Raw genomic sequence first — 27,952 nt, 5'->3', positions numbered from 1 at the left:
AGGCCAAAAAGAAGCAATGAGCTGTGGTCCCAAGACTGATAATATCTGTTGGGAGAAATGTCCTACTAAGTCATCACCAAATTGGAGTGTGCCAAACAATCCATTGGTAGTACAGAAAATATTAGTATTTCTATTTTATTCTTTATGTTTTCTTAGAAATGAATTTTATACTTTAATTTATTTTAAGTAAACTCTATGTCCAACAGGGGGCTCAGACTTACTACACCAAGATCAAGGGTTGCATACTCTACTGCCTGAGCCAGCCAGATGCCCCTATTGTATTCTTTATCTTAAAAAAAGAAACTGAACTCTACTAATTATTAATATAACATATAGAATAACAGTGGTATATAATCACACATAATTTATAAATAAATATACACACATTGAGAACATGCACTTAACTTGTATCATTGGATACATAATCAACAAAGTTTGGAGACCACAGACTTAAAGCAAAGGCTGTAAGTCTCGAGTTTGTGGAAGTCACCTTGCCATCATAAAAGAACATGCAGAGAGTGGAACTAACACAGAGATAGAAGATAGACCCTAAGCTTAATGACAATACTTGAGTTCCTGGATCCAGCTGTGCCTGAAGCCATTTGTGCCAAGACTTGCAGTGTGAGCTAATAAATACTACTTGGGGCTTATGCTAGTTTAAATTAGTCTTCTGTTTCTTACAATAGGAAGTGTCTTGATGATAAATTTAATGAATAAATTTTACTAAGTTCAGCCAATCATTCAAGGTATCCATTTCTAGGGAAGTTTCATTAATTGGGGGTCATTTGGGGGCATCGTTTCACCTGAAATATCTAAATGACCTACGTTTATACTGACTTCAGATCTACATTATCTACCCTAACAAGTTTCAAAGAAGACTAAGGGGGGTGACAGTGCCTGCCTGGCTCGTTAGTAGAGCATGCAATGCTTGATCTCAGGGTCATGAGTTCAAGCCCCATGTTGGGTGGAGCCTACATGCATACATACATACATACATACATAAGAAGACTAAAAGGGAAAGACTATTTTAAGACTATTTAAGACTTATACTTAGTTAATAATTTTCTATCTTTAAATTGATTTTTAGATCTCCTATTTCCAGAATTAGTAGGCTAGGTTATTTAGAATTTTCCTGCTGGGAGGAAAGAAGGAAGGAAGGAAAGAAGGAAGGAAGGAAGAAGGGGAAAGGAAAGAGAAAGGAAAGGGGAGAAAGAGGGCAGTTAGAAAGAAAGGGAAAGAAAAAGAAAAGAAAGAAGACAGATGCTGGATAAACGTATACATCTTTTGGGGGCAGGTAGAGAAAGTACCTGAGGAGTGAAAAATAGACCAAGATGTCCTAGAGCTCTAATGCACCATATAGTGAATATATACAATAATGTTGTATTATAAACATCAAACTTGCTAAGAAACTAGATCTTAATTATTCCCACCTCGAAAAAGAAATGGTAATCCTGTGAGGTGACAGAGGAGTTAACTATTGCTACAGAGGCCATCCTATTATAATATATAAATGTATCAACTCAACATGCTGCACACCTTAAATTTGTACAATGTTATACGTCAGATATATTCCAGTTAAAAAAAACTTATAATAAAGATGTTTTTAAGAACACTTAGGGCAGCCTGAGTGGCTCAGCGGTTTAGCACCGCCTTCAGCCAGGGGCCTGAACCTGGAGACCCGGGATCAAGTCCCGTGTCAGGCTCCCTGCATGGAGCCTGCTTCTCCCTCTGCCTGTCTCTCTCTCTCTCTCTCTGGGTCTCTCATAAATAAATAAAGTAAATCTTAAAAAAAAAAAAAGAACACTTAAAAATTTAAGAGTAAGGAACTCCCAGTCAGTCTTGGGGGTTCCTGGAGGAGTGGGGGCCCATTGCCATTCATGTCCAGTTAAGCTTCAGTCTGCAGCCCCAGGAAAGGGGAATGAGAGAGCCAGGACTCAAGGCCCGAAGCCCACCCAAGATCTGACAGAAGATCCTCCTCAAATTTAGATGGGAGTTCCAAAGAGCCACCCTCTTGGAAAAAGTACTATGCATCAAAACTCCTGTCCCCAAACTCAGAGGACTACAGAGAAGGCCAGAGCAGTTTAGATCAAAGAAGAGACAAAGAAAATTTAAAAATAGGCCCATCCTGAGAAATGATGCTCGTGACACATTCCTTAGAGCCTCACACCCCAACAAGCCAGAGAAATCAAACCAAGAACTAGCTTGGTTCAGGGGGTTCCCGACTGACAACAGCTCTTCGTCTCCTAGCGAACTCACAGACCTCTCCCGAGGTTCATCCTAGCACTCGGGCACTCTAACGAGTAACCTGAAGAACCTACTGATCACCAAGCATGTGAGGAAGCCCAGTAACGTGGAGCAGTCACTTAGAAGCAGGGCCTAGAAACAGGGCCGGGTATATGGGAATCCAACATGGGTTGAAGACCATCAGGCTCAGCATATTAAAAGGCAAGAAGAGGGAAAGATATCTAGAAGAAATATCTATAATTTGCGAAAAACAAAAAATTCGTTTAGAAATGAAAAGTCAGTGACCATGTCAGTCTCTTCTCAAAAGAATGAGGAGACCCTTGAAATGTGCTCACTGCATCCAGGCTACTTAGGTCTGGGTGGGATCAGCCACCCTCCTGAGTGCCGTGCTGAGGCTGAGCTGGGGGCTCAGGACCCGAACACCAGGGCCTCCCCGAATCACAGATGCTTAGCATCCGGTAGGAGAGAGACTCGTGAGTGCATGTTCCCATGTTACCTGAGAGCTCAGCGAATGCTCTCCCCGAGTGCCAAGAGCACTGTGGAAACAGGCCTGACTCTGACAGAGGGGCTCACTGAGTCAGAGGGGAAACCTCACCATAAGCACAGGGGGGACGTGCCATGGGGGCACCTGACAATAAGCATCAAGGATGGCACTTCCCAGAAGAACGTGCTCTCTTGGCTGTGCCTGACAGCAACATCCTCCAACGTGAACCTTCAGAACCCCGAGAACATGCCAGAAGAATTCGTCGTGGGCATGTTTGAGCAGTACTAAATTTAGTTAACCACCATCACTTTAGCAGACCCGTGTTGCTAATGTAGTCATCCTGATGACTTATGGTATTTTTTCCATTTAATAAGAGGAAAAAGCCATCTGAAAAGTTGTGATAGAACCCTCAAAACATGGCATGGAAACTCCTGCCTTAGCCTCTAGTGTGAGAAAAACCATATGGAAGAAAGAAGAGATGGTTTTCTTGAAAACAGTGGTGTGAAGCAGGGCATTAGGTCAAATACTTAGTGAACAGCTTGTGAGCCCAGCTCTGCCAGAGACATTCTTCTGCCTTCCAGGAGCTCAATCCAGTGGAAAAGAGAGAGATGAATACATAAAGGTACGATAAAATGTGTTCTGTGCTATAATTGAAATATGCATCGAGCACCCCAGAAACAGAGAGAAGACAGTGCCCCAACTGCTTCAGATGGCTTCACATAATTCTTTCAGGTGCTGGTTTCTTTGACTATACGTCCACTATGTGTTCAAAAAAGGGTAACTAATGTTAACATTACTGTAAGAAACCTTATTAAGATAATTCATAGATGAAAAAAAAAATCTCAGAGATAACAAATACCAGGTCGCTTATTCTGTTCAATTATTTACAGAAGTCTATCCATACAGAAGTTTTTCCATTTATAGAACAGCCGCAATACTTCTAGCACTGTAAAGGAAAAACAGAAAAATGGAAAAGCTAGTATGAAAAACTTTCCCCTGAAGAATACAGGACCCACCGGGTAAAATATAGTACTAATCAAATGTAATCAATAGAAATACAGAAAAAAAAAAAAAAACCTAATGTGAATAATAAAGTTATGTAATAAGATGGCTGTTTTTTTTTTAAAGATTTTATTTATTTATTCATGAGAGACAAAGAGAGAGAGAGAGAGAGAGAGAGAGAGAGGCAGAGACACAGGCAGAGGGAGAAGCAGGCTCCATGCAGGGAGCCCGACATGGGACTTGATCCCAGGTCTCCAGGATCATGCCCTGGACTGAAGGCGGCACTAAACTGCTGAGCCACCAGGGCTGTCCAAGATGGCTATTTTTAATAAGTCCAACTTAAGTTTAGAAATAACATATGGGGCATCTGGGTGGCTCATTCAGTTGAGCATTCTGACTTTTGATTTTGGCTCCAGTCATGGTCTCAGGGCTGTGAGATCAAGCCTCACATTGGGCTCTGTGCTCAGCAGTCAGTGTATGTGAGATTTCTCTCTCCCTCTCCTTCTGCCCCTCCTCCCCTCTAAAACAAATACATCTTTACCAAAAAAAAAAAAAAAAATAATAATAATAATAATAATAATATCTAAAGTTTGGAAGAAAAGGTAATGAAATTTTGGTTCAAGAATTCTGGAATCTTGGGGCACCTGGGTGGCTCAGTGGTTGAGCATTTGCCTTCAGCTTAGGCTGTGATCCCAAGGTCCTGGGATCGAGTCCCACATCAACCTCCCCACAGGGAGCCTGCTTCTCCCTCTGCTTGTGTCTCTGCCTCTCTCTCTGTGTCTCTCATGAATAAACAAAGAAAATCTTTTAAAAAATTCTGGAATCTTAAGGATAATGTAAATGCTTAAGTTTTCTAAAATTACTTTTCTGAGGGCTCTTTCTTGTCCCCCTCTTCCCAATTTGTAGATCTACCCTATTTCCCTGGTCAGTGAAGGGTATTAAAATACACACACACACACAAACAATTAAAAAAATACACACACACACACACACAACTGGACGTCCTATAACAAAAATACAAGGGTGTGAAACAAACAAACTGCAAAATGAAAAAGGAGAAAAACTAAAAAAAAAGGGGGGGGGCAAGAATATCCCACAACTAAAACATCCCTGCATTTGACACATATTCATCCCACACCCTCCTGTGCTGAGCACCAGGCTGGGTGTTTGGCACAGGAGGCCTGAAGTTGCAATCACAACTTTATAAGCAAGACTTAAGTCAGCAGGAAAAACACTGCAAGTTCTATCACAAATGATGAAAATCATCAACAGGTTGAGAAAAGGGCAGAGAGGGGCTAACTCATAACACAATTCGGGGCAGGGGAAGAGAAATTGCACCATAAAACAATGAAGGAAGAGAAATCGATGAGGATCTAAATCTGACTGATCAACTGCAGCATAGTCGTGAAATTGAAATGTCACAAAATAAGTAAGAATAATCATGACTCATGAATTATTTATGTTTCACTAAACTATAGGAAGTGCATGATGATCTGGATTATATAAGCTTAATAAACAGCACTGCTAAAGACCAAAACATCAGAGGGGAAAAAGCACAGTATTAGTGAGCATAAAAACAAGATCTGGAATAGAACAGAAATTCACCCCCATACCATGGACTAAATAAAAGGTAGAGATGCTGGAATGGAAAAGTAAATAGGACTCAGGAAAGAGAGAAGCCTGAGCCTTACTACTACCAGGAGAAGTCAGAAAGGAAGCACATCAAAGCTACTTTAGATTATGAGAAAACCTACTCTTCCCTCAGATAATCAGGACTGTGTCATGTCAGCTCATTTTAAGGCTATCATGTGACCAAGGGCAATTCCAGCTTTAACAAATCCATGACTAAGAAAGTCTATGAAAGCTTGATGTTTTTTAAAAAAAAAAACACAAAAGAAAAACAAGTTACCAGCAATTCTTAATCTCACAGGGGTCATCACCCTCTACGGGAACCTGTGAAGGCTTCTGACCTTTGCCTCAGAAAAATGTGCGCACCAGTCTCAATGATGGTACCTTGTTCCTATTAGCACAATCAGCTCAGCAAATAAGCTAACCAGCCCCGAGTGCTAGGTTTTCAGCCTGCATGACCCTTGCCCTACTCAACAAGAGGCATGAAAGACTGTTTTCTACCACTGGCCTCCCAAGAGGGGTAGGGGGGTGTATGTGTGTGTGTGTGTGTGCGTGCGTGCAAGGGGGTATGTAAGACCATTCACTGGTACGTGAGAAGAAAAGGTTAGGCCTTTCAACTGTACTAACTTAGCAGAGAGAGAAGTTACGGTTTCCAAGGTTTAATATAGGGATTATTATCTATTATACCTAAGCTGCCTTCACTTGGTCAGAATGCCGGATGCCTGTGTTCCACGTAGGTGCGCAACGTATCGTGGGGGGGGGTAAAAAGCAAGTGCCCAAAGTAGTGACTTGATGGTGATGGCCTCACTGATTTTCAGCATAGTCCTACCACTAAAGGTTTATATGGGCCCATTTGAGCATTTTCGGAGTACACAATCCAGTTTGATCAACCCTCACAAGGTGGGCAATGGGCGTGAAGATTCTTTCAAAAAATGAGACTCACTGTTAACTAAGTTAACATCAAGAAAATGGAAATGTTAATATTCTCCTAGTGTAAACTTTGTTTGCCATGAGTTTTAAAACGATGCCAAGCAGATCTGATCTGAAAAGCACTTGGAATAAAGAAACATTTATCAAGAAAACTATTTAAAATACTGGCTAAATCTGCGATTGCTAATCTGTTCCTAAGTATTATGTGTTGTACCCTGAGTTATTAGGTAAGGACAATATGAAATCAGAATGCTGTAAAGTCACTGCATTTAGCAATTCATTTTAATATCCTTATCTATCTCATCCTTTTCTTGATAAAGATTTTATTTATTTGAGAGAGAGATAGCAAGGGAGAGAGCACAAGCCAGGGTCAGTGGGCAGCGGGAGAGAGAGGTAGGCTTTATGCTGAGGCCTGGAGCACAATGTGGGGCTTGATCCCAGGACCCTGGACTCATGACCTGAGCCGAAGGCAGATGCTTAACCAACTGAGCCACCCAGGCATCCCCCATCTCACCCTTTAATATATCCATTTAATATGTCAGTTAAGCATCCGGCTCTTGATTTTGGCTCAAGTCATGATCTCAGGGTTGTGAGCTCGAGCTGGGCATTGAGTCTGCTTAGGATTCTCTCTCTCCCTCTGCCCCTCCGTCCCTTAAAAAAAAAGTATTTCACCATCTATAGTATAAAGCATTTTATGTGTTTTATAGTATATATAGTTCTACATATAATACATAAATATACATTCAGAGCCAGTGGATCTTCTTTTAATTGATGCGGTCAGTTATCAAACATGTTTGGGACTACTTCTCTAGTGTTTCAGAGCTCCAACCACACCTTAGATGTGGTTGTTCTTTTGTTCTCCCCACTGACATTATGAACTCCTTAGCTTGGGAGAAATTGGTGTTTGTTTCCCCAGCTCCCGCCAGATAGCACTGCTTAGGTATCTTGTACTGATGCAGTGGTGCTAGAACAGAAGGGTTTTCCTAATCCAAAATTCTCTCTTACTAGCCCCAGAGGACAGGGAGCTTCAGGGAACTCTCATCTGCGGAGCTCTGCATCACCTGGTCCCACCTACGTCCCCAAAGTCATCTTTTTCTCCTCACACTTAATCATGTACATAATTTTAAAGGAACTATAACAAAGCCCACATCTGATTTTCACTCTTTAGAGGCAACTTCTTTCATGGTTTTCTTTAGATATTTACTTTAGTATTTCTAAACAATGCCATCCCACTACTTATTCCTCTTTCAGATATTACCAATTTATATCCTCCCCTGGAAAAGATGATTTTAGCTCTTATATCTGGAACCCCATCAGCAAACATACACATTTCACCTCCCCACTCATAATCTCAATAAAATTTTAATAAAACTTCTGGATAATTAGCATTCAGAATTTACTAAGTAAATAGCAAATACTTTTCACAGGCCACTAGTACACTGTGATTTTACTTTTTTTTTTTTTTTTTTTAATAGGCCCGGGTGCCTGGTGTCTCAGTCCACCTTCAGCTTGGGTTGGGTTATGATCCCTGGGTTCTGGGATCGAGCCCCTCATGGGACTCCCTGCTCAGCAGGGAGCCTGCTTCTCCCTCTCCCTTTGCCTGCCACTCCCATGTTTGTGCTCTCCTCTGTCAAATAAGTAAATAAAGTCTTTAAAAAGTTATATATAGGGGATCCCTGGGTGGCTCAGCAGTTTGGCGCCTGCCTTTGGCCCAGGGCACGATCCTGGAGTCAGGGGTCGAGTCCTGCATCAGGCTCCTGGCATGGAGCCTGCTTCTCCCTCTGCCTGTGTCTCTGCCTCTCTCTCTCTCCGTCTCTCTCTCTCTATCATAAATAAATAAATCTTTAAAAAAAAGTTATATATATACATATATGAATTTATAAATTAAAGTAGGCTGTATGCCCAACATGGGGTTTGAACTAACAACCTTGAGATTGAGTGGCATGCTCTCCTGACTGAGCCAGCCAGGTGCCACCACCCCCCCCCCCAACTTTTTCTTATTGTTTCTTCTAAAAAGAAGGTTTGGGCGTTAATTGCCTTTTTCCCTATTTGCTTAGTTTTCAACATACCAACCAGGTCTCTCTCAGCAAACTGGCTGAACCTCCCAGCTCCGTTCAATACAGTCAAACAAGTGGGGCAACTTGTCAACCTCTTCCTTCGCCTCATTCCTGGAGCCTCATCCTCCGGCTCCATCCAACCTGCTTCCTAATTCCTATTTGGGGCCATCGATTTGGGAATTGCCTTCACCTGCTTCCCAAATTGGATTCCACATCTCCTGGAATTCCTTTGCTCCCTCATTTTTATGGAGAGTTTCCATCAATTCCTTCCTGTGGCAGGAAGCCTGGAAGGTAAATTTTGAGACACTGCTGGTTGCCCACCCAGTATCCATTCCTCCCCATTCTTAACTTGTTGAGCGTGGGGAATATATATAATATATTAACACCCAAGAATAGGATAATTCAATATAAGCTCTGGCCTGGATCGCAGGGCCACTGTCTACAGACTTGGCTGAACACTGAGGCCCGCCGAGTGCTAGAAAACCACTGAAGCCCATCTTCCACCTACAGAGATTCTGGCCTCCTTAGTGTGGGTGCAGCCTGGACATCAGGGCTTTTAAAAAGCTCCCAGGTTATTCTAATGTGCACCCAGTTTGACATCCTCTACCTTAGAGATTACCTGTTCCCATCTCCTTATCGTATGAATGAGGCAACGAAGGACCCTCAGATTACAACCTGCCCCCAAAGAATCCAATTTACTGACCCCCTCGGGTATTTCTTCCTGATACAGGAATTAAATATTTCTTTTTTTTTTTTTTTGGAATTAAGTATTTCTTAAGGAGTAATGGCCTGTAAGATAATCAGGAATGCAGAAAAAGACGTTATGTTTGAATAAACTAGTATTTCAGAAATAATTTCACTTAGAGATGTGTGATATTTAGCAGACAGTAGCATCCTAGTCCATAAATTCGGGAGACTTCTAAATGGTCATGTTATCAAAATGAGAAGGAAAAAACAAGTAAAGCCATCTAATGGAACAAATCCAACATTTACTTTCCTCAGAGTCTATCTGTGCTTCGGATTCTCTAGAGCACACGTCTGGTTTCCATATGTTGCACCCCAATGGGACCCTCAGAGTGAACCCTGTCCTGCAGCAGATTCCCATAGGGACTTCTCAGGCTACAGTTTAGTGGCTTGGCAGCATTTGACACAGCTGACCACTACATTCCTCGGACAACCTCTTCTCTCTGCTTCTAGGACACCTCTCTTCCCTGGTTTTTCTGCCTACCTCACTGGGCATTTCCCAGTCTCCTTTGCTGGCTCCTCTTCCATCCAATTTCAGGTGCCAGAGTGTCTCAGGACACAGCCGAGGGATCTTCCATCCTCAGTCCTCCCTTCTAGAAGACTTTGCCCAGTCCTGTGGCTTTAAATACTACCCACATGATGTGGACTTTCACATTTGCCACTCCAGCAAATCTCTCTCTTGAACAGACTCCCTTATCCAACCTCTTCCTTGAAACTCCACCCTCATGTCTAATAAATTTCTCAACCAGCTCCCCACCCCTCTCTCCACCCAACTACTCAAGGCAGGGATAGCACACATTTATCTACATGTTTCAGCTGTAATCACTCCCTCCACCAGTGATTCTCCACCTTGGCTGCACAGTAGAAGCACTTGGGGATTTTTAAAAGGTTTCAGTGTCGAGTACCTGGGTGGGTGAGTGGTTGAGCATCTGCCTTTGGCTCAGGTTGTAATCCTGGGGTAGAGTCTCACACCAGGCTCCCTGTAGGGAGCCTGGTTCTCCCTCTGCCTGTGTCTCTGCCTCTCTCTGTATGTGTCTCTCATGAATAAATAAAAATAAAATCTTAAAAAAAAAAAGTTTCCAGTGCCTGGCTTCCAGCCCCTAGACAATCCGATTTAATTGGTGCCCAGTTATGAGCTGAGCATCAAGATTTCTGATAAGCTTTTCAGGTGATTCTAATATGCAGTAAAGTGTAGGAATTTGAGCTCCAGAGCCATACTTTGATTCTTCCTTTTCCTCAATTCTCACATCAATCGATCAAGTCCTCCTCTTTCCAAAAATGTCAACATTAATATCTGTATGCAAACATCTTAAAAGTCTGGAAGTGCATAAACCAGAAAAAAAAAATCTTGGTAATCTCTTAAAATCGTGTTATATGTAATCTGAATTTTCTTCTTTAAGTTTTCCACGTTTTCTTGATTTTTGGTGATTGACAAATGGATTCTTGAGTTATCATTTTAAGTTAAAATAAGCTATGTCCAAAAGGATCTAATAATCCCTATCAGGTAATCCAATGTTTCCCTGCCCAACATTTGTGCGGAAGGGAGATAGTGACCTGAGCCAAAGGCAGATACTCAATCACTGAGCCATCCAGGTGCCCCTGAACTTCAGTATTTCTACAGCAATGGTCATGCTGGCCTGGGGGGAATGTCACAAGGCAATCTGGCAGATGGAAGACTTTAGAACAATCCCAACAACCCACACTGGATTTTTTTCTTCTACTCCAATTTCTACAATGAACTGATTTTGTCATGATTTGCTGAATTGCTGAGAGTGGGAGAGGAGGAGGGAGGGAGAGAGGGGGAGGGGGAGAGAGAAAAAGAGAGAGGTTGAGAGAGACAGATGGAGATCCAGACAGCTGAGGCTCTGGGGTAGTTAGGCCCCAATTAAAGGAAGTCAAGGAGGAAAAAAAAAAGAAGAAGAAGAGAAAGTCAGAGAGAGAAACTAGTTACATTCTAAGCATAGCTCTCAGAACAGAAATGATGTGCTCATTCTAATCCTGAGAAGCACTGAGAAGACAGATTGTAGAGCTTTTCATTTTTCACTAGAGCTACTGATAAAAGATGTGCATGCTACAACTTTCAGGAATTTCCCTAGAGATGCCTGAACCATGCCACCCAGTTCCTATAAAATCATCTCCTGTCACCACTTTGCTGCTTCTGGCCAGCAGGAGAGCAGAACCAGGGCTGCATATCCTAAAAGTGCTTGTTCTGAAAAAGTCACACTCCCTTTGAAAACACATCCTGACCAATCAGCTCTCTAGGTCAGAGAGAAATAAAGCAAAACTCCATTTCTCAGCAATACAGGATTCCAAGAACAGTGAAAGCTGGAGAAGAGGGGGTGCGCAGGTGGTTCAGTTGGTTAAGTATCTGTTGATTTTTGGTTCAGGTCATGATCTCAGGGTTGTGAGATCTAGCCCCAGACTGGGCTCCACTCTGGGCATGGAGCCTGCTTAAGATTCTCTCTCCCTCTCCCTCTGCCCCTCCTCTCTCTCTCTCTCTCTCTCTCTCTCTCAATCTCTCTCTCTTAAAAAAAATTTAAATTAAATTAAAAAAGTAAAGCTGGAGAAGACTGGAATTATAGCATTCCTTACACATTGCTTTCAGTAACATTTCAAGAAGTGCCCAATTTACCAGGGTCATGTTGATGACCATACCTAAGGAAAAGTAAAATTAAAAGTCACAAAACCATAATTAATCAATTTCTCCTCAAGCCACTGAATGAGTTTACCTTATTTTCAGTCAAGCCCACCTCAGTGTTAGCTGGGGAATCCCTAGATTCACCCTATCTCTAAAAACTCCCTCTAGTTGCTATAGGTGACAGGATTTTCTTTTAAGCTCACCACTTAGACTATGGGTCTTCTGGAATGATAGCAAGGACAATTTTTCAGAATCTTTAACTTCACTAGTCACTAATTATTGCCTAACAGATGTTTTAGGCTGAAACACCAGCTGTATTCAAGGGGAAATCCCAAAAGACAACCTTCAAAGGAGAAGAAAGGAAGCCATCCCCCAACTGAGGGGACAGTCCTATGGGCACCCCTGCCTCACCAAAGCTGTCTCATCACACCAGGGGTAAAGAAGGCAGAGACCCAAGTACAGAAAGCCCAGCAAGAGGCAGGCTAAGGAAAATGGAAAGAATCCACCCCCCACCCCCAGACGATTGGCAAAGCAAACAAACAAGTACACAAACCAAAACCTGGCTTTAAACATTTGACCTGAGCTCGGGTGGCTCAGCGGTTTAGCGCCGCCTATAGCCCAGGGCCTGATCCTGGAGACCCAGGATCGAGTCCTATGCCGGGCTCCCTGCATGGAGCCTGCTTCTCCCTCTGCCTGTGTCTCTGCCTCTCTCTGTGTGTCTCTCATGAATAAATAAAATCTTTTAAAAAAATAAAATTAAATTAAAAAATACACATTTGACCTTGAAAAGAATATTGCAGTTGAGTAAAAAAGAATGGAGTCTGGAAATAAAAAGTCTTTTCTCTATGAAGCCCACAACACGTGATGTGAGAGTTCCCCCAAGGGTGATCTCATTCTGCAGAACTGACACATGGAACCCAGACTCCTGGCCTCAGCTAAGAACAACCCAGCCTCAGGGAAAATCCCACTTCTAACTTTCCTGGCCAGAAGGGCTTCTTTTGGCAACTAATTTTACTTTGAAAATTGTAGCCACAAGAAATCACCTGTTTTCCCACTAAGTTTTGAGAATTGTCTTATCCTGGGTTTCACTTCACTAACGGAGCCTGGGCCTGAAGAGCTCAGCTTGTGAATAGGACCATTGCTGACTTTCAGTTCTCTATCCTCTGCCACTCTGTTCGAAATCTGTCTCCCTACCCTGCTCATGAAGACATTTTATAGTTGTTATTCTCTTGTTAAAAACCACACTTTTGATGTGCTCCTCCTTGCTAGGAGAGAGCATGGCCTCCTCAAACACTTCATCAGGATTTACCGATTTTTAAGTGCAGGAGATTAAATAAAATCAGCACCATTAAGTTGACCCCTGCATGGGAATAGTCAGGGGAAGAGTGGGAAAGGTATTTTTAAAGGGTCCACACCACAGAACCTGGTTTATGGGAGCTTTGCTACAGGAGAGGGGCAAGCTTACAGTAATGGGAGTTCGACTCAAAGTATGAAGAGGAAAATGAGCTGAAATCTTGAGACTGATGACTCAAAAGGAAGAAGCTACTGGATTCCCCCAAACTTGGGCTGTTTAGTTAGCACATCAGAGAGGCGGTGAGCAGTTCCTAAAATGATGTGAAGCCCACATCCCACCCCTGCGGAGAACAATGTGGTCGGTTGGTCCCTTCAACATAAAACATCAGAAGCCCTGTCCTGACATCCGGACAACCTCTCCCACCTCTCTAAGGACCCCTTCTGTTTCCTGCTGGCACTGCACAACCAGACACACACACACACACACACACACACATTTCAAATCAGAATCCTTTCAAAAGTTATTTGTGTGCGCAGCGGCGGATGTGTCCAGAGCTGTAAGAGTGGGAGCCTCTGGAGACACTGGATATGACGCAAATGGTTAAGTCCTGAAGGAAACAGGCGAAGAAAAATGCTGCTTTAAGTAAAGATTTAAGAAATACAAAGATTATATACACCACACCTGCCATAAGCACAAGCCTGTTCATCAGTCCAAGCAGAGCACACTAGGTAAAGCCAGAGTCCATTTGCTCCCCAGCTCTTAGAGCTCAGGCAGATGGAAGAAATACGCAGCTTCTGCTCATCTGCCCCATTAAAACCAGGCATCCAGCATTAAGAGAGATGGTCATCTGGGTGCAACATTCATCAAGGTATCCAGTTGCCAAGAAAGTCGTACCAAAGTTACGTCCTCTAACCCAAAACTGGCCTTTCCAACGTCTAAAACAAACGTATGCCACACTTGCCTGGAAATAAATGCTTATCAGGACAGTCACCAGAGAGATCAGGGAGGCCCTCCTCTTGGGCCGTGGCTCTCCTTGCCGGCGCCAAGTCCGCTTAGGATAGTGCCGTGTCTACGCCACCCTAGGAAGGTGTGGGCCGCCCCGTGTTCCGTGAGCGGGAGGGGAGCCCCGGGGAGCGCGCTCACCCAGGCCGGCGGCGCAGCGGGCGGCAGCCGGAGCAGGTGGGCCGCGCAGCATCCTCGGGGGAGCTGGGGTGCACCGCACCGCAGCCCCGCACCTGAGCGGGAGGCCCGGGTGTTCCGGGAGGCCACGCCCAGCCCGTGTAGGCAGCCGCAGGCGGTTACCGGCAGGCGGGGCCCGGGACCAGGGTCTCTCGGGAGCGTCGGCGCCTCCCGGGTCGGCCTGGGCCCCGCGGCTCCGGCGTCCGCTCCCGGGCCGTGCTCCGCCTTCGAAACCTTGCGCGGCTTTGGCCCGGGGCTCGGGGCTCGGGGCTGGAGCGGGGCCAGGGCGCGGCCGAGCACCCGGGCGGAGGGGAGGGGGCGGGGGGGGGGGGGGGCCCCGAGCCGCCACCTCGGACTGGGGAGCGCGCGGGGAGCGCCTCGGGCGGGCCGCTCGGAGCCCCGGGGCCGTGCGAGACGGAGGAGGACCCCGGGGGGCAAGCAGCCCGGGGCGGGGGCGGAGCCGAGCGCCCCGGGGTACCCACCTGCCGCGGGGCCCCCAGGACGGGCCGGAGGCTCCGCTCCACGCCGGCAGGTGCAGGGCCTCCAGGCCGGGGCGCATGCCGCGGGCCCCGAGCGCCAGGAGGGGCGTGGAGGGTGGACGGCTGTACCCGCCTCGGCCCCGACGTGCCGGCCCCAGGCCCCTGCGCTCGGCTCTGGGGGGCGCCGGGAGCTGGGGCGCCGGGTGTCTGCCGCGAGGTCTGGCTGCGGAGAAGCGGCCTCGGCCTCCAGGGAGCCGGCGGCGCGGGGCGCCCTCCACGCTGCCCCCGGGCGGCGGGGCCGCGCGCTCGCTGCGCTGCGGGCTCCTGCCGGGCGCCCTCCGGGGTTTCTCCACCACTGCGCAGTCCTGTCTCCGGTTCCGTTCTGAGGCATCCAGGGCACAGGGCCGCGCTGGGGGCTGTGGCCACCGGCCCTCGGGGATCCCCGGTTTAGCTCAGCGGTTTAGCGCCGCCTTCAGCCCGGGGCGTGACCCTGGAGACCGGGGATCGAGTCCCAGGTCGGGCTCCCTGCATGGAGCCTGCCTCTCTCTCTCTCTCATAAATAAAATCTTAAAAAAAAAAAGAAGAAAGAAGAAGAAAGAAAGAAGAAGAAAGGAGAAGAAGAAAAGAAGAAGGACACGGTCCTCTCCCCCACGGTCCTCTCCCCCAGGACTTCGCGTGACCCGGCAAGTTCATCCGGATCAGTTCGTTCACTGGAGCGTGTTTGCATTCTGGAGCGTGGGATCACAAAACTGTGACAAGCGTCAGGGTTCAGAGACGTGAAGCGCTCTGGACGCACGAGGACCAGAAAACAGACCTCGCCTCCGGCTGGAGCCGGGAAGCTGGAGCCGCCCCAGCGCGGGGAGCGCGGTGCACCTGCTGCAGCCCCTGCCCTTCCCTCCCAGAGCTCCCGCCTGCGGGAGCCCAGGCAGGATTCTTGGAGCGGAGGGTCTCGGCACGTGCCCACATGTCACGTTCAGCTGCGGGTGATGCTCACTTGGCAGCCTGCACCCGGCGACAGCCTCTTTTGTGCGGAGTCCTGTTTCTCTTTCCACGCGGTAGCAGCGCCAGTCCCGAGTTCCAGGCGATTTGGCTCAGCAAGCATTTAAAAGGTTTCTGGAGTTCGCTAGCTCAAAGGATACCCTGCTGGGTAATTATTTTAATATGTGTCTGCAGGTTGAGGTAATTGGACAGAATGATGTAAATAGATATACATACTTGACCTTTTGAAAGTCACTTTTAAGGCAAAAATGCCTTATTTTAGAGTCCTTTTCATTAGAGGTGCCCACTGGGTGAGGACACCCCGGGTTTGGAAGATCCCGTTTGCATAGTACAGTCCCCACAGTGACAGGTGGGTGCAAGGGTGGTTTGGTTAGGTTCCTTTTTAGAAAGCGGAGAGGAAACTGTCCAGGGCTCTTCTTGTGGGGAGGATGTGGATTCCGTGAAAAAGACACGGAATTGGCTTGATTGGAAAGTGTTAGAGGAAGTATATGGAAAGCAAGACATATTTTATGTATATTGTGTAAATATGTACATATATATGTGTATATATATATATATGTATATATGTATACACACAGTTTTTACACTAAGGAATTTCCAAGCCTTTTTAATTCAAAGAAAAACTGCCATGAAGGAACTACCCTATTAACCTCAAAATGCTAGGACTCTACTAGGGACAACAATCCCTTTAGAAGGGGACTGTAAACTGGGATAACTTCTTTTTGTATCAACCAACTACTCATTGTAAGTGTTTTCTAAAACTTCAGTATTTCTACTGGATAACTTATCAGTGGGTAGTTAAAAAGAAAATTCATTGTTAACTGTGCGTTTTTTAAGACTGTTTACCACGTGCGAGGGCCCCGTACTTCAAGGGGCCAGGAGTAACCTTGAGTTCCCACTAGGTAGGAAGGTTGATTTACATGTTATCTCATTGAACACTCAGCACTCTGTGTACTGTCATCTCCTTTTGAAATGTGGAAAATGAGTTCAGAGAGGTTTAGGTTACTGCCCTGAGGTCATCCACACAATTTGTAGTAGATCCAAGATTTCTATTCAGGTCTTTGAGTTTCCAAAGCCTTTATTCTCACCACACTGCTGCTACACAGACAGACACATAATTAACAGTTAGTGATCTTGAATTGTTTTCCTAATCTGGAGAAGTTTCCTAGTTTCACAAAGCGGAGAAGAGATACATGTACATCAATAGCTGTAATTGGTGATAGATTATTGATTGGTATCAAGGTATTATTTTAAAAATAAACAGTAAGTAAATTCTTTTTATATAGATTTATTTATTTATTTATTTATTTATTTATGAATGAATGAATGAATGAATGAATGAATGAGAGACACAGGGAGAGAAGCAGAGGCAGAGAGAGAAGCAGGATCCCTGAATGGAGCCTGATGCAGGACTTAATCCCAGGACCTAAGCCAAAGGAGACGCTCAACCACTGAGCCACCCAGGCACCCCAACAGTAAGTAAATACTTATCAAACACCCAGGCCATCCAGAAATTGCACTACTGAGTATCCCAAAGATACAAATGTAGTGATTCGAAGGGGTACCTGTACCCCAATGTTTATAGCAGCAATGTCCACCATAGCCAAACTATGGAAAGAGCCCAGATGTCCATTAGCAGATGAATGGATAAAGAGGATATGGTATACACACACACACACACACACACACACACACACACACACACAATGGAGTACTACTCAGCCATCTAAAAAAAAAAAAGAAATTTTGCCATTTGCAACAACATGGATGGAACTAGAGGATATTATGCTAAGTGAAAGAAGTCAATCAGAGAAATACAATTATCATACTATCTCACTTATATGTGGAACTTAAGACACAAAACAGAAGATCATAGGGGAAGAGAGGAAAAAATAAAACAAGATGAAATCAGAGAGGGAGACAAATCATAAGAGACTCTTAATCATAGGAAACAAACTGAGGGATGCTGGAGGGGAAGGGGTAGGGTAACCGGGTGATGGACATTAAGGAGGGCCAGTGATGTAATGAGCACTGGGTATTATATAAGACTGATGAATCACTGAACTCTACCTCTGAAACTAGTAATACATTATATGTTAATTAATTGAATTTAAATAAAAAGATAAACACTGTAGAGGGAGTAGTAGTTACAATGGAGAACTCCAAGTATCTCAAATTTCAATGTGCAAATGAAACACCAGCTTATACTCATTGTAAAACCTCACATTTCAGCATTGGGAGTCATTTTTATGATTGACTTTCTGTTAAATAATAAGACTTCAGTGTCTCAAAGCTATATTCATTTAACCTTTAAAACAAAAAATTAACAAACCAGTTTCCTTTATAAAAAAAAAAAAAAGATTGCTTTGAGAAAACCTTTATTGCACACCATTGAATTCATGTTTTGCACACAAAACAAAGATACATGTTGTAAAAATCCCTGAAATTCTAATCAGCAGTATCCAGGGGTGGAGACTTTGTTTCTGTGTCTTTTGAAGGCATATATTTCCCATTTATTTTTACGTTTGAGCAGTATTGTTTTTCAAAATGTTTTTAATGTGAGTTTTCGAACCTCTCCCCCAAAATCACAGTTCCTGATCCTAAAACACTCTTCTGTGAGATTGAATGTGCTGTGAGGGGCACAGTACATCAGAGAGTTTTTGCAAGGCCATGCAAACACTAAAATAATCCCTGTAGAACTGAATATGCCTTTGGTATGCACTCTAATTTTTATACATATATAGGGTACTCTTTAACTCCGTATTTTAACACTGAAGGAGAGAAAACTTATACATGAATACTAAAAAACTTGATCCTTTCTGGAACTAAAAGCGGCATCGCGTAACAGTTGCCCTTCAGGACCAAATCTTAGACTGTTTGCTGGTAATAGTTGTCTCTTTCTTACTCTGCCCTTTAAGAGAAGATTTTAAAATACAATGATTACTGATACACAGCAACCACATCCCCCCTCTCTCTCAGAGACGAACCCCAGAGAGTGGTCAAGATCAGGGTTGGTGAATTGTGTGAAGTCAGACCAGGCATTGTTCTCCCCTGATGATACAATCAACCCAGTCAGGATAGCTAGACGCAAGAGGATAGGAGCTGAAGAAGGGGATGGAGAACATATCCTAAAACTATGGCAAAATAAACAAGATATAAGAATCCAATAGCTTCTCTCATCAAAGCTAGTTTAAAAAAAATCCAACATAAAGCTGCAAAAGACATTAAACGTTGCTTTTAAGAGTATAAATAGTTCTTGATCAATTACAGCTATCAGTTGCTCAAAGTAATGGTCTTTAAACATACAACACCTGATCTTAAAATATCCATATAGCTTCCCAACTCAGCTATATTGTATATTTCCCTCCAGAGCACAGATTAATCTGATGGCTACTTTTTACAACAGCAGAATATAGATATTGGAGTGTCATCTTCTAATCTGTATTTTCCAGAATTGGGTAGATCTTTGCACTCTGATATAAATGTACGAAGTTCAGTCTCTGGAAAGCCATCTTGTTGGTAATGCTACATGGAAGAATAAGGGGGATAAAAATGCTCTCATGAATAAGTCCCTTGAAAACAGTTTTATTCCAAATTCAATATTTGGCAAGGGATAGGGGGATAGTTCAGTCACTGCCAAGTATTTTCAGGGAGATATTGCCTCTAGAGCCATTCTTAGGTCTAGCTAAGGAAAAGTGGGTCTAGAATTCTGCAGTGTCCTCAGAGGCTCTTTTGTGGGTCTGGTTCAACCCAAAATGAGTCTCAGCTGTCTTTCCAGCTCAGAAATCCAGCTGGAATCCAGCCTGCACATCATTTTGAAGTCTCCCTTTCAGACAGACAGGTGTATTTAAGGGCCTGTATTAGCATCACTTTGGGGGTCTAAGATCTCTAGAACATGCCCTGACCAGAGAGGATCTGCCATCACTTGCCCACCTGACAGGTGCTCTGAGCTCATGGAAAGAGGTAAACAACTAAACAGTGAGTCTCAGACTTGTATCATCAAAACATGTCGACTCATATTACTATTCTTTGAGACCTAAGATATCACCCTTAAATAACATGTAGTTCTCTGCATGCAAAGCTAAAGGCAGTGAATTTTTAGAGCACAGTGGGGAGGGATCTGGACAGGTACTACAACCTTTCCCAGTGGCTTTGGTGACTCTAAGCACACATCTGCCAAGCAAGTACTGAGGACGGTTGGTTCTAAAAATCTAATTCAGTAAAGCTTTTATTTATTTATTTATTCATGAGAGACACAGAGAGAGACACAGGCTGAGGGAGAAGCAGGCTCCACACAGGGAGCCCTCTAATTCAGTAAAAATGAAGTCATGGTCCTCGCTTCATAAGCAAGGTATTCATAATTATCAACTCATAACCCATCAACTTCTGCCAACCTTCACTTTGTCCCTAGGACCATTTGTATGACATCATGTTTCATCAGCCCTCTCACCCAGAAAGTCCGCAAGTGGAAGTGTCTATGCTAATAGTATACCTAATAGCATAAAGTTATTAGAAATTTAAATATATATGGATATTTACCCTGCCTTTCCATATTTCAAAGGGCTCAAACTGAGTTTTAAAATATCCCATCTAAGTGACAGTTTTTCAAATCATGTTTCTGACATGTATAAAGCATACCCGGCTAGTACATGATATATCAATCCCTTCACTCTTCTAGAGACCAGGCCTCTGGGATGGTCCCAGACAGGGCCTTGCAAAGAGTATGGGTTCAGTCATAGCATGCTCCAAACTAAGAGTTCAATTTTTCTCTATGAAAATTAGATTTAAAAAATAAAATTTTGAAATGCCATATATTTTGTTCACCCGATGCCTACTGATTTTTAGAAGTCTTTTTTTTTTTTTTTTTTTTTTTTAAGTTTTAAGTAATCTCTACACCCAACATGGGCTTAAACTCATGACCCTAAGATCAAGAGTCGCATGCTTTCCTGACTGAGTCAGCAAGGCACCCCTGGTCTTTATAATTCTAATAAAATTTTAGAAGTTTGTTTGAAAAATCTTACTTGTTGAGAGACAAAACTCTCAACATTCTACAAATTCTAATTCTTCATTTCTGTGTCTCAGTATCTAAAATTGAAGTCTGGGACGCCTGGATAACTCAGCGGTTGAGCATCTGCCTTGGGCTCAGGTCCTGATCCCATGATCCAGGTTCGAGTCCCACATTGGACTCCCTGCATGGAGCCTGCTTCTCCCTCTGCCTCTGTCTCTGTGTTTCTCATGAATAAATAAATAAAATATTTAAAAAAAATAAAATTGAAGTCTTTCTTTTCTACCCTGAAAAAATGAACATTCTATCAGTTCTCTTCCCTCTAGGTACCCTATTTTATTGCCATTCTACAAGTTCTGGGAAAATGCTGCTACTTACGGCTCTTTATGAACTTACCTTAATTGTTTCATACGTATCAGTGATCAGTGCGATGAAAAGACTTAAAATCATATATATAAAGAGGCTGATGAATGAGTAGAGATAAATTCTGCTAAACAGCCAGACCAAGTAACTTTTTTGTTGCATTTTTGCAAATGTGGCAAACATATCATCTCCATTTATCAGAGAGAAAAGGCACTCAGAGACCATGTTCAGAGAACGGAACTAGAAAAGGAAAAGAGAAAAAGTTCACTTTTTTCCATGTAGCTTTCCAGTGGAGGTTTTGTTCATGACATCATAAAATAATGGGACCAGATATCTCAAGTTGCTGCTGCAAACTATGTAGTTAATCTCACGTAACTATAAGCATTTGCTGTGTGGTATACACAACCTCTATAACATCTACTATTTTTCCTGGAATGACCAGCTCCTTCTTGAGGCTCCCCTTAATGGGACAGCTTGAATTGAAGCAGAAGGGGCTAGGCTGCACCTTAAGTGCTTTTCTGAGTCAAGTCTTACCGCCCACTTGACCTACATAGAAAGAGATCCTAGAAAAACCTCTGAACCCTTCTAGAAACACTAGAGATACCCAAGTCCTAAGCATGCATGTTCATACTTCTTATTTGAAAGTTCATTCCATTTAGGGTAATGGCATTACAATCAAGACTATAACTCTGTTAACAAAATTTTCAAATATTTCTTCAAGTTTCTCCCTATACTACCTTTTTTAATAAGGTCACACTTCCAAGTCTTGCCTAAATAGCCTACTCTAATATATATTGATGAATCTAGTCTTGACCTCATTGGTGGAAATAACTAACTAACTAACTAACTAACTAACTAACCAAAGACATAATTATCTGATACATTCCAGGAGAGGAGGTGAGGTAGTTGAGTGAATCAATTATTCTCTCAAGTTGGTCACACCTTACCAGTTTATAAACATGGCACCAGATAATACTACCTTCGACATTTTCAGACTGAGTCACAAAATAGAAGGAGTTCATTTTAAAGGGCTAACAAGCCCCTGGCACTAATGTAGGAGCTTAATAGTAACAGGAAAAAGTTGTTTATTGGTACCTTATCATGGTACGGCCCCAGCACAATCCATCCACAGAAGCAATAGCCTAAATAAATCATAGCGGCACAGCAACAGAACCTGATGACACTGGGCAGTGCTGCCTGCAGGGTCAGAATAAGGAGCTAGGAAAGGAAGAGAGGCCATTAGAATCCACTTGTTCCTCAGCCAAAGCAGTGCACTAACTCAGAAAGATAGGAATGGCAACAGCGTGGCGATCCGTGGAATCCTTACATTGTACTTCTGAAAGAAGCCGAGGTATCGAATAACTCCAAGCCACACAAGCATGGTGGAAGTCCCAAGAAGTATGCTACAAACATCATAACTTGTTAGACTCTAAAACAGAGCGGGGCAGGGGAGTAAAAGAGATTATTTAACAGAATTCATTTGGGCAAAAAATATTTTGGGGGTTGATATGAATCAGGCACATTGTTCTAGGTGCTGAGAACAAATACGTGAATAAAGAGACAAGATTTCCTTCCCCCATGAAGCTGCATTCTAGTGTATGTGGGGAAAAGTAATAGAAATAAATTAATAAAACCCTCAATACCTCAGCTGATGGTAAGTGTTGAGAAAATCCAGGGAAGGGGAGAAAGAATGGCTATTGGGCTGCATTTTAAATAGGGCTGGTCAGGAAGGTCTCACTAAAAAGGTGATATTTGAACAAAGACCTGAGGGCAGTGAGGGAGCAAGCCAAGCAAAAATCTAGGAGAGGAGTGAGTGTTCCAGGCACAGAGACTAGCTAGTGCAAAGGCCCCACAGTAGGAGGGTGCCTGGCAAGATAGGGAGGCAGGCTGGAGTGAGCAAGCAGGCAGAGTAGAGTCATAGATGTAAGGGGGTAGGTGGTTTAGGGCCTCATGGGTAATTTAACAACTTTGCATTTCAATCTGATAGGCTGGGGAGATTTGAAAGCTCTGAACAGGAGTGATATGATCCCATTTGGGCTGCTATGGTTTAAGAGCAGATTGTCAGAAGAGTGAGAAGGCTGTTGCAATAATATAGATAAGAGCTGATGGTGGCTAGAACCAGCCTGGTCATGGTGAAGGCAAAGAGGCGATTTTTGAAGATAGATTGCTAGGATTTCCTCTTGGATTAGATGGAGGGGAGATGGGATTAGTGAAAGAGAAGAGTCACGGATGCATCTATGGCTTTTGTCTTGAGCTACTGAAAAGAGTTGCCATTAACTGAAATCAGAAACGGAGACTATGAAGAAGCAGGTTTGGGCCATAGAGGTGGAAATTTGGGGGGTTCTGTGTTAGGTATGTTAAATTTGAGGAGCCAAGTAGACATCAAATGAAGATGTGGAATCAACAGTAGGATATTTGAGATCAGAGTTCAGGGAAGAATTCTAACCTAGAGATATAGATTTAGAAATCAATGAAATAAAAATCAATGGTAGAGAGCTACTAGTTAAAGCCATGGGACAGGATGAGATCACCCAGATAGTGGCAGGAAAGAGAATATGTGCAAGCACTGCACCTTCAGGCATTGTCACTTCAGTCTGTTGGAGAGGTGGGAAGGAGCCAGCAAAGAGAGTCAGAATACCAGCCTGTGATGTAGGAGGGAAACCGGGTGACAGCCCAGTGAAAAAGTGCATCATCAAAAAGGGAGTGCTCGCAGTGTTAAAATGTGCTGATAGGTCAAGATGAGGATAAATAATGGATTATTTAACTTAGCAGCACTGGTGGTCATTGGAAGGAACATTTTTCTGCAGAGTGGCAGGGCAGCCTGACTGGAACAGATATTATAGAGAATGGGAGGAGCAGAATTAGAAACAAGATTAACAACTCTTTTGAGGTCTTTTGCTATATGAAGGGGAGCCAAAAAAAATAGGGAAGTAGCTAGATGGAAACTAGGTTGAGATTTTTGTCTCTTAAAAAGAAGAAAGAACATGCTAATGGGAAGGGTGCTGTAGAGAACCGATGCTGGTAGGTAGATAAATGAAGTGGGAGGTAGTGGAATTTCTATTTTTTTCTTGTTTTTTTGTGAAATAGAAAGAAGGTCATCAGTGAACAGTGAGGATGGGGCAGGGGTTTTAGAGTTTTCAGAAAAGAAAAAAATATGAAAAATATAAATTTGAATAAGGTTAGTTTGAACAATATAGGGTTGTGGGTTTTTGTTTTTTTCATTTGATTTTTGCTTTGGAGGTACAACTGATTTCTAGGCTAAGTTAATCCTAATTTAAAATGGAAAACCAAAAATAAAAAATAAATAAAATTAAAATAAAATAATAAAATAAAATAAAATAAAATAAAATAAAATAAAATAAAATAAAATGGAAAACCTTGGGGGGGCACCTGGGTGGCTCAGTTGGTTAAATATCTGCCTTTGGCCCAGGTCATGATCTCAGGGTCCTGGAATCAAGTCCTGCATCTGGCTCCTTGCTCAATAGGGAGTCTGCTTCTCACTCTACCCTCCCTTCTCTCTCTTTCATGAATGAATGAATGAATGAATGAATAAACTCTTTAAAAAATGGAAAACCTTATAGCCTATCAATGGGCAAAGTAAGAAAAGGGCAGCAACTGCAAGCACTCAAATAGTAGTAGGTGGGTTTCACTTTCACTCCCAGTCCTACTTTTTTTGTTGTTGTTGAAGATTCTAGCATTTCTTGTGAAACCTTAGTTTCCATGGGGTAAGAATTCACTGGCCCACTCCCAGAGCTCAGATTCAGTCAGTCTAACACGGAGCATTTTTACCAGATCCCCAAATGATTCTGACACGGAGGCTTGTGTGCCTAAAGAATCATGAAGAGATTTCCTGACAAGATTTAAGAGACTGCTACTGATTTGAAGTTTACTCAACATAACGTTTGAAAGAAACCATTTACTCTGCAAATTCTCACATTCTGGAAAAATATTAGTGCAAATCTGATACTAATCATGGTATAAATGGAAAAAATTTACCTTAGCTTGAATTTCCATTTTCAGAATTGATCCAATAACTGTCAACATGTCACTAATAATAATCATAATGTACCATCCATTGACAAATTCCATTCGATCAGAAACAGAAACTTCCTTCTTATAATGGAGGAGGAAAAAATTGACAAATTCCTTTAGAGAAAAGAGGGGAGGCACAGTGAATTTCTCTGTCAATCACAGTGGCCGAAGCATTTCTAGAGGGCGAGAAGCCCTACCTGTTGAAGCTGAAGTCCTCTAATTACAGATCGAAGGCACAGGGTTAGTGAAGCCAAGCATGTCAGAATAACAAAGGCATCAAAGATCATCATGTAGTGAGTGTTCTTCTGAACTGGAAGGAAAGAGCATTACCTGCTTATGCAGCGGAACATCAATATGGTGACCTCTACTTCTTTTATTTTCTTTCATTTATTTTAACTGCTGCATTACATACCACAGTACAGATATTTAACATTTACAAGGACACTCAGATTGTAATCTGTTTTTTCTGCTACAACAATTTTCCAAATCCTCTCTATGCACAGGTGCACATGATTCTTTAGGCAAATGAATATATAAAGGTGGAATTGTTGGGGTAAGGCATATACATAATTCTGAAAAGAAATCCTAAGAAATTGTCCTCTGAAAAGATCGTACCAGTGTACACACTGACACATAACTCCACATCTTCTCCACTGTTGGAAATTAACAATCTTTTATTTTTGGCAATCAAAAGACTAAATCCTATTCCCAATGATTTGAAATGCCATCCGTATCAGCTGCCAAATTACTGTATGTATTCAAGTACCATATTTTACCCTTTTGATGTTTTTGTGTGTTTTAATGCCTAAGACAAATAACTCTCATTGCTCTTTTCTGGAATTTTTGTTGGATGTTCTTGCTTAGTTTTTCATATATTCTTTAGGATCAGATGTTAAATTCCAATAAAAATCCTACTGGTAATTTTTTGGGGGGGACTCATGTTAAATGTATAAATTAGGGGAGAATTGGCATATACATAATGTAGAATCTCTTGTTCAAAAAATATGATGAGCCATTCCACTGATTCAGGCCTTTCTGCATCCTTTAGAAACATTTTCAAATTTTATCGGAACCCTTCACTTTGCTTTTTGGAATAATTTAGATAGTTCAGACATTCTTTCTGCAAAAACAACTGGTAAGTGTTCCCCATGAGTATTTAAAGAAAGTTAAAACTCCTTCTTTTAGGGGCACCTGGGTGGCCCAGTTGGTTAAGCATCTGCCTTCAGCTTAGGTCCTGATCCTGGGATTGAGCCCCCTATCTCTGCTCAGTGGAGAGCCAGCCTCTCCCTCTACCTGCCACTCCCCCTGCTTATGCTCCCTCTCCCTCTGTCAAATAAATAAAAGCTTGTCTTAAAAAATCCTTCTTTTAAAAACTACTACAACCATCAATAATAGATCTTTAATTATCAGCCTATGGTATTTTGTTCTTAATACAGTTAGCCTTCCTGCACATTTTACTAAAATATACTATCTGGGTGTAAAATATTTATTAAGAGCCCACTGTGTGTCAGGTGTTTTTCTAGATGTTGAGAATACTCAGTCTATAGCTGAATGCATACCAAGTGGTGACCAAGATAGAACCCCGACTTTGTGGAACTTCTATTCTATTGCAGTGCGACATGCAGGGAGGTAAACAAGTAAATGAACACAATGCTTTCAGACAGGAGTAAGTGATATGAAGAAAATAAAGCATAATAACTAACAGGTATTGCTATGCCACACATAGTCCTAAGCACTTTATATGTATTGATGCATTTGATCCTCACAACAACGCCAATAAAGGGGTGTGTGTGATTATCCCCCACTTGGCAGGTGAGAAAATGATGCACAAAGAGGTCACAGAAACTTGCCCAAGGTTCCATAGCCAGTAAGTGGCAGAGTCAGGATTCAACCCTTTGCAGTCTGTCTCCAGCATCTGTCACTCTGTATTAGTGGTTCTTGGCATCCCTTGGGAACTGTTGGAAATGCATACTCTCTAGCCCGACCCTAGATCCACTGAATCAGAAACCACATTTTCACAAGCTCTCTCGAATGACACTGAAGTTCAAGAACCACTGGTGTAAGTGAGAGAGGCTGGTGTAGGGGAATGGGGAGAAGAGGCTCATTTAGAAGGCACTGTAAGCTGCAGCCGGTCTCAGATGAGACCTGAGTGACAAGGCGGAGCCACCCACGTAGAGATTCCGGAGAATTTCAAGCACAAAGTGCTAGCCACCATGATTAGAGCCAGGTGAAGAAGGTGAGCAGAGGTCTCCGCTGTCATGTGCTGTGCTACAGAGCTTGTCTTTGTTTGACAAGGTAGACTGATAAAAAGATAAGCACTTAAGACTATAGTTCTATAGTTCAAAACTCTATAATGAAGCATTCCATTAATATTGGCCAAAGGGCATGTAATTGTTACCAAAATGTCTATATCTACTTTAGAAAAACTTAAAAACTAAGAAACATTTGAGAGAAAGCCTGAGTGCCAGGTACCTTCATATGCTCTCATTTTCTCTATTCTAAAGTTTGTGGAGGAGTATTGCAATGGTTACAGATGATATAACAGGCTTGTCTTTCAAATAAACAATTTTATAGTTGAAGTGAAATTTGTGATTCAAGAGCCTCATATATTTGAAGTTACCTAATAGTGAAAAAAAAAAAAAACACACCAGAATGAAGAAGTTTAATTTCATTTCTCCTTACTATCTCATTACCACTTCTGAACTTTGTGAATCCACGAACAGGAAGCCGTAAGGCAATGATTTTCTAAGTATTGCATGGAAAAGGATGACCTGCACAATCCTAGGTCCCACCCCAGACCTGTGGACTGCCTTGCCTTGATTCTTCTGCTCACTAGAATCCAAGAACCCCTGACTTAGTCCAGTATAACATAC

General features: G+C 42.8%; 2 protein-coding genes across 15 annotated transcripts in view; both read right to left on the bottom strand.

Annotated features, from left to right (window-relative positions):
* The window catches only part of MCOLN2 (mucolipin TRP cation channel 2), a 51,452-nt gene extending 36,621 nt beyond the window's left edge, over nucleotides 1-14,831 (bottom strand). Inside the window, exon 1 of one of the 4 annotated variants that reach the window (XM_025417802.3) lies at nucleotides 14,684-14,831. In XM_025417802.3, coding sequence (XP_025273587.1) covers nucleotides 14,684-14,760 — 77 coding nt within the window. In that variant the 5' untranslated portion in view covers nucleotides 14,761-14,831. The other 3 variants (XM_035717194.2, XM_035717193.2, XM_025417803.3) reach the window with 3 other exon arrangements.
* A 3,209-nt stretch (nucleotides 14,832-18,040) lies between these two features.
* The window catches only part of MCOLN3 (mucolipin TRP cation channel 3), a 44,893-nt gene continuing 34,981 nt past the window's right edge, over nucleotides 18,041-27,952 (bottom strand). For 10 of the 11 annotated variants that reach the window (XM_049111734.1, XM_049111738.1, XM_049111737.1 and 7 more), the window contains 6 exons: nucleotides 25,277-25,389; nucleotides 25,044-25,193; nucleotides 22,375-22,476; nucleotides 22,143-22,265; nucleotides 21,081-21,287; nucleotides 18,041-19,204 (listed from right to left, as the gene is read on the bottom strand). In XM_049111734.1, coding sequence (XP_048967691.1) covers nucleotides 19,070-19,204; nucleotides 21,081-21,287; nucleotides 22,143-22,265; nucleotides 22,375-22,476; nucleotides 25,044-25,193; nucleotides 25,277-25,389 — 830 coding nt within the window. In that variant the 3' untranslated portion in view covers nucleotides 18,041-19,069. The remainder of the gene's footprint in view (nucleotides 19,205-21,080; nucleotides 21,288-22,142; nucleotides 22,266-22,374; nucleotides 22,477-25,043; nucleotides 25,194-25,276; nucleotides 25,390-27,952) is intronic. The other variant, XM_049111739.1, reaches the window with a different exon arrangement.

This window comes from Canis lupus, chromosome 6 (genome assembly GCF_003254725.2).
Source record: "Canis lupus dingo isolate Sandy chromosome 6, ASM325472v2, whole genome shotgun sequence".
NCBI classification, from domain to species: Eukaryota; Metazoa; Chordata; class Mammalia; order Carnivora; family Canidae; genus Canis; species Canis lupus.
The sequence above is the reverse complement of the archived record's forward strand: the minus strand, read 5'-3'. Positions and strand labels throughout refer to the sequence as shown.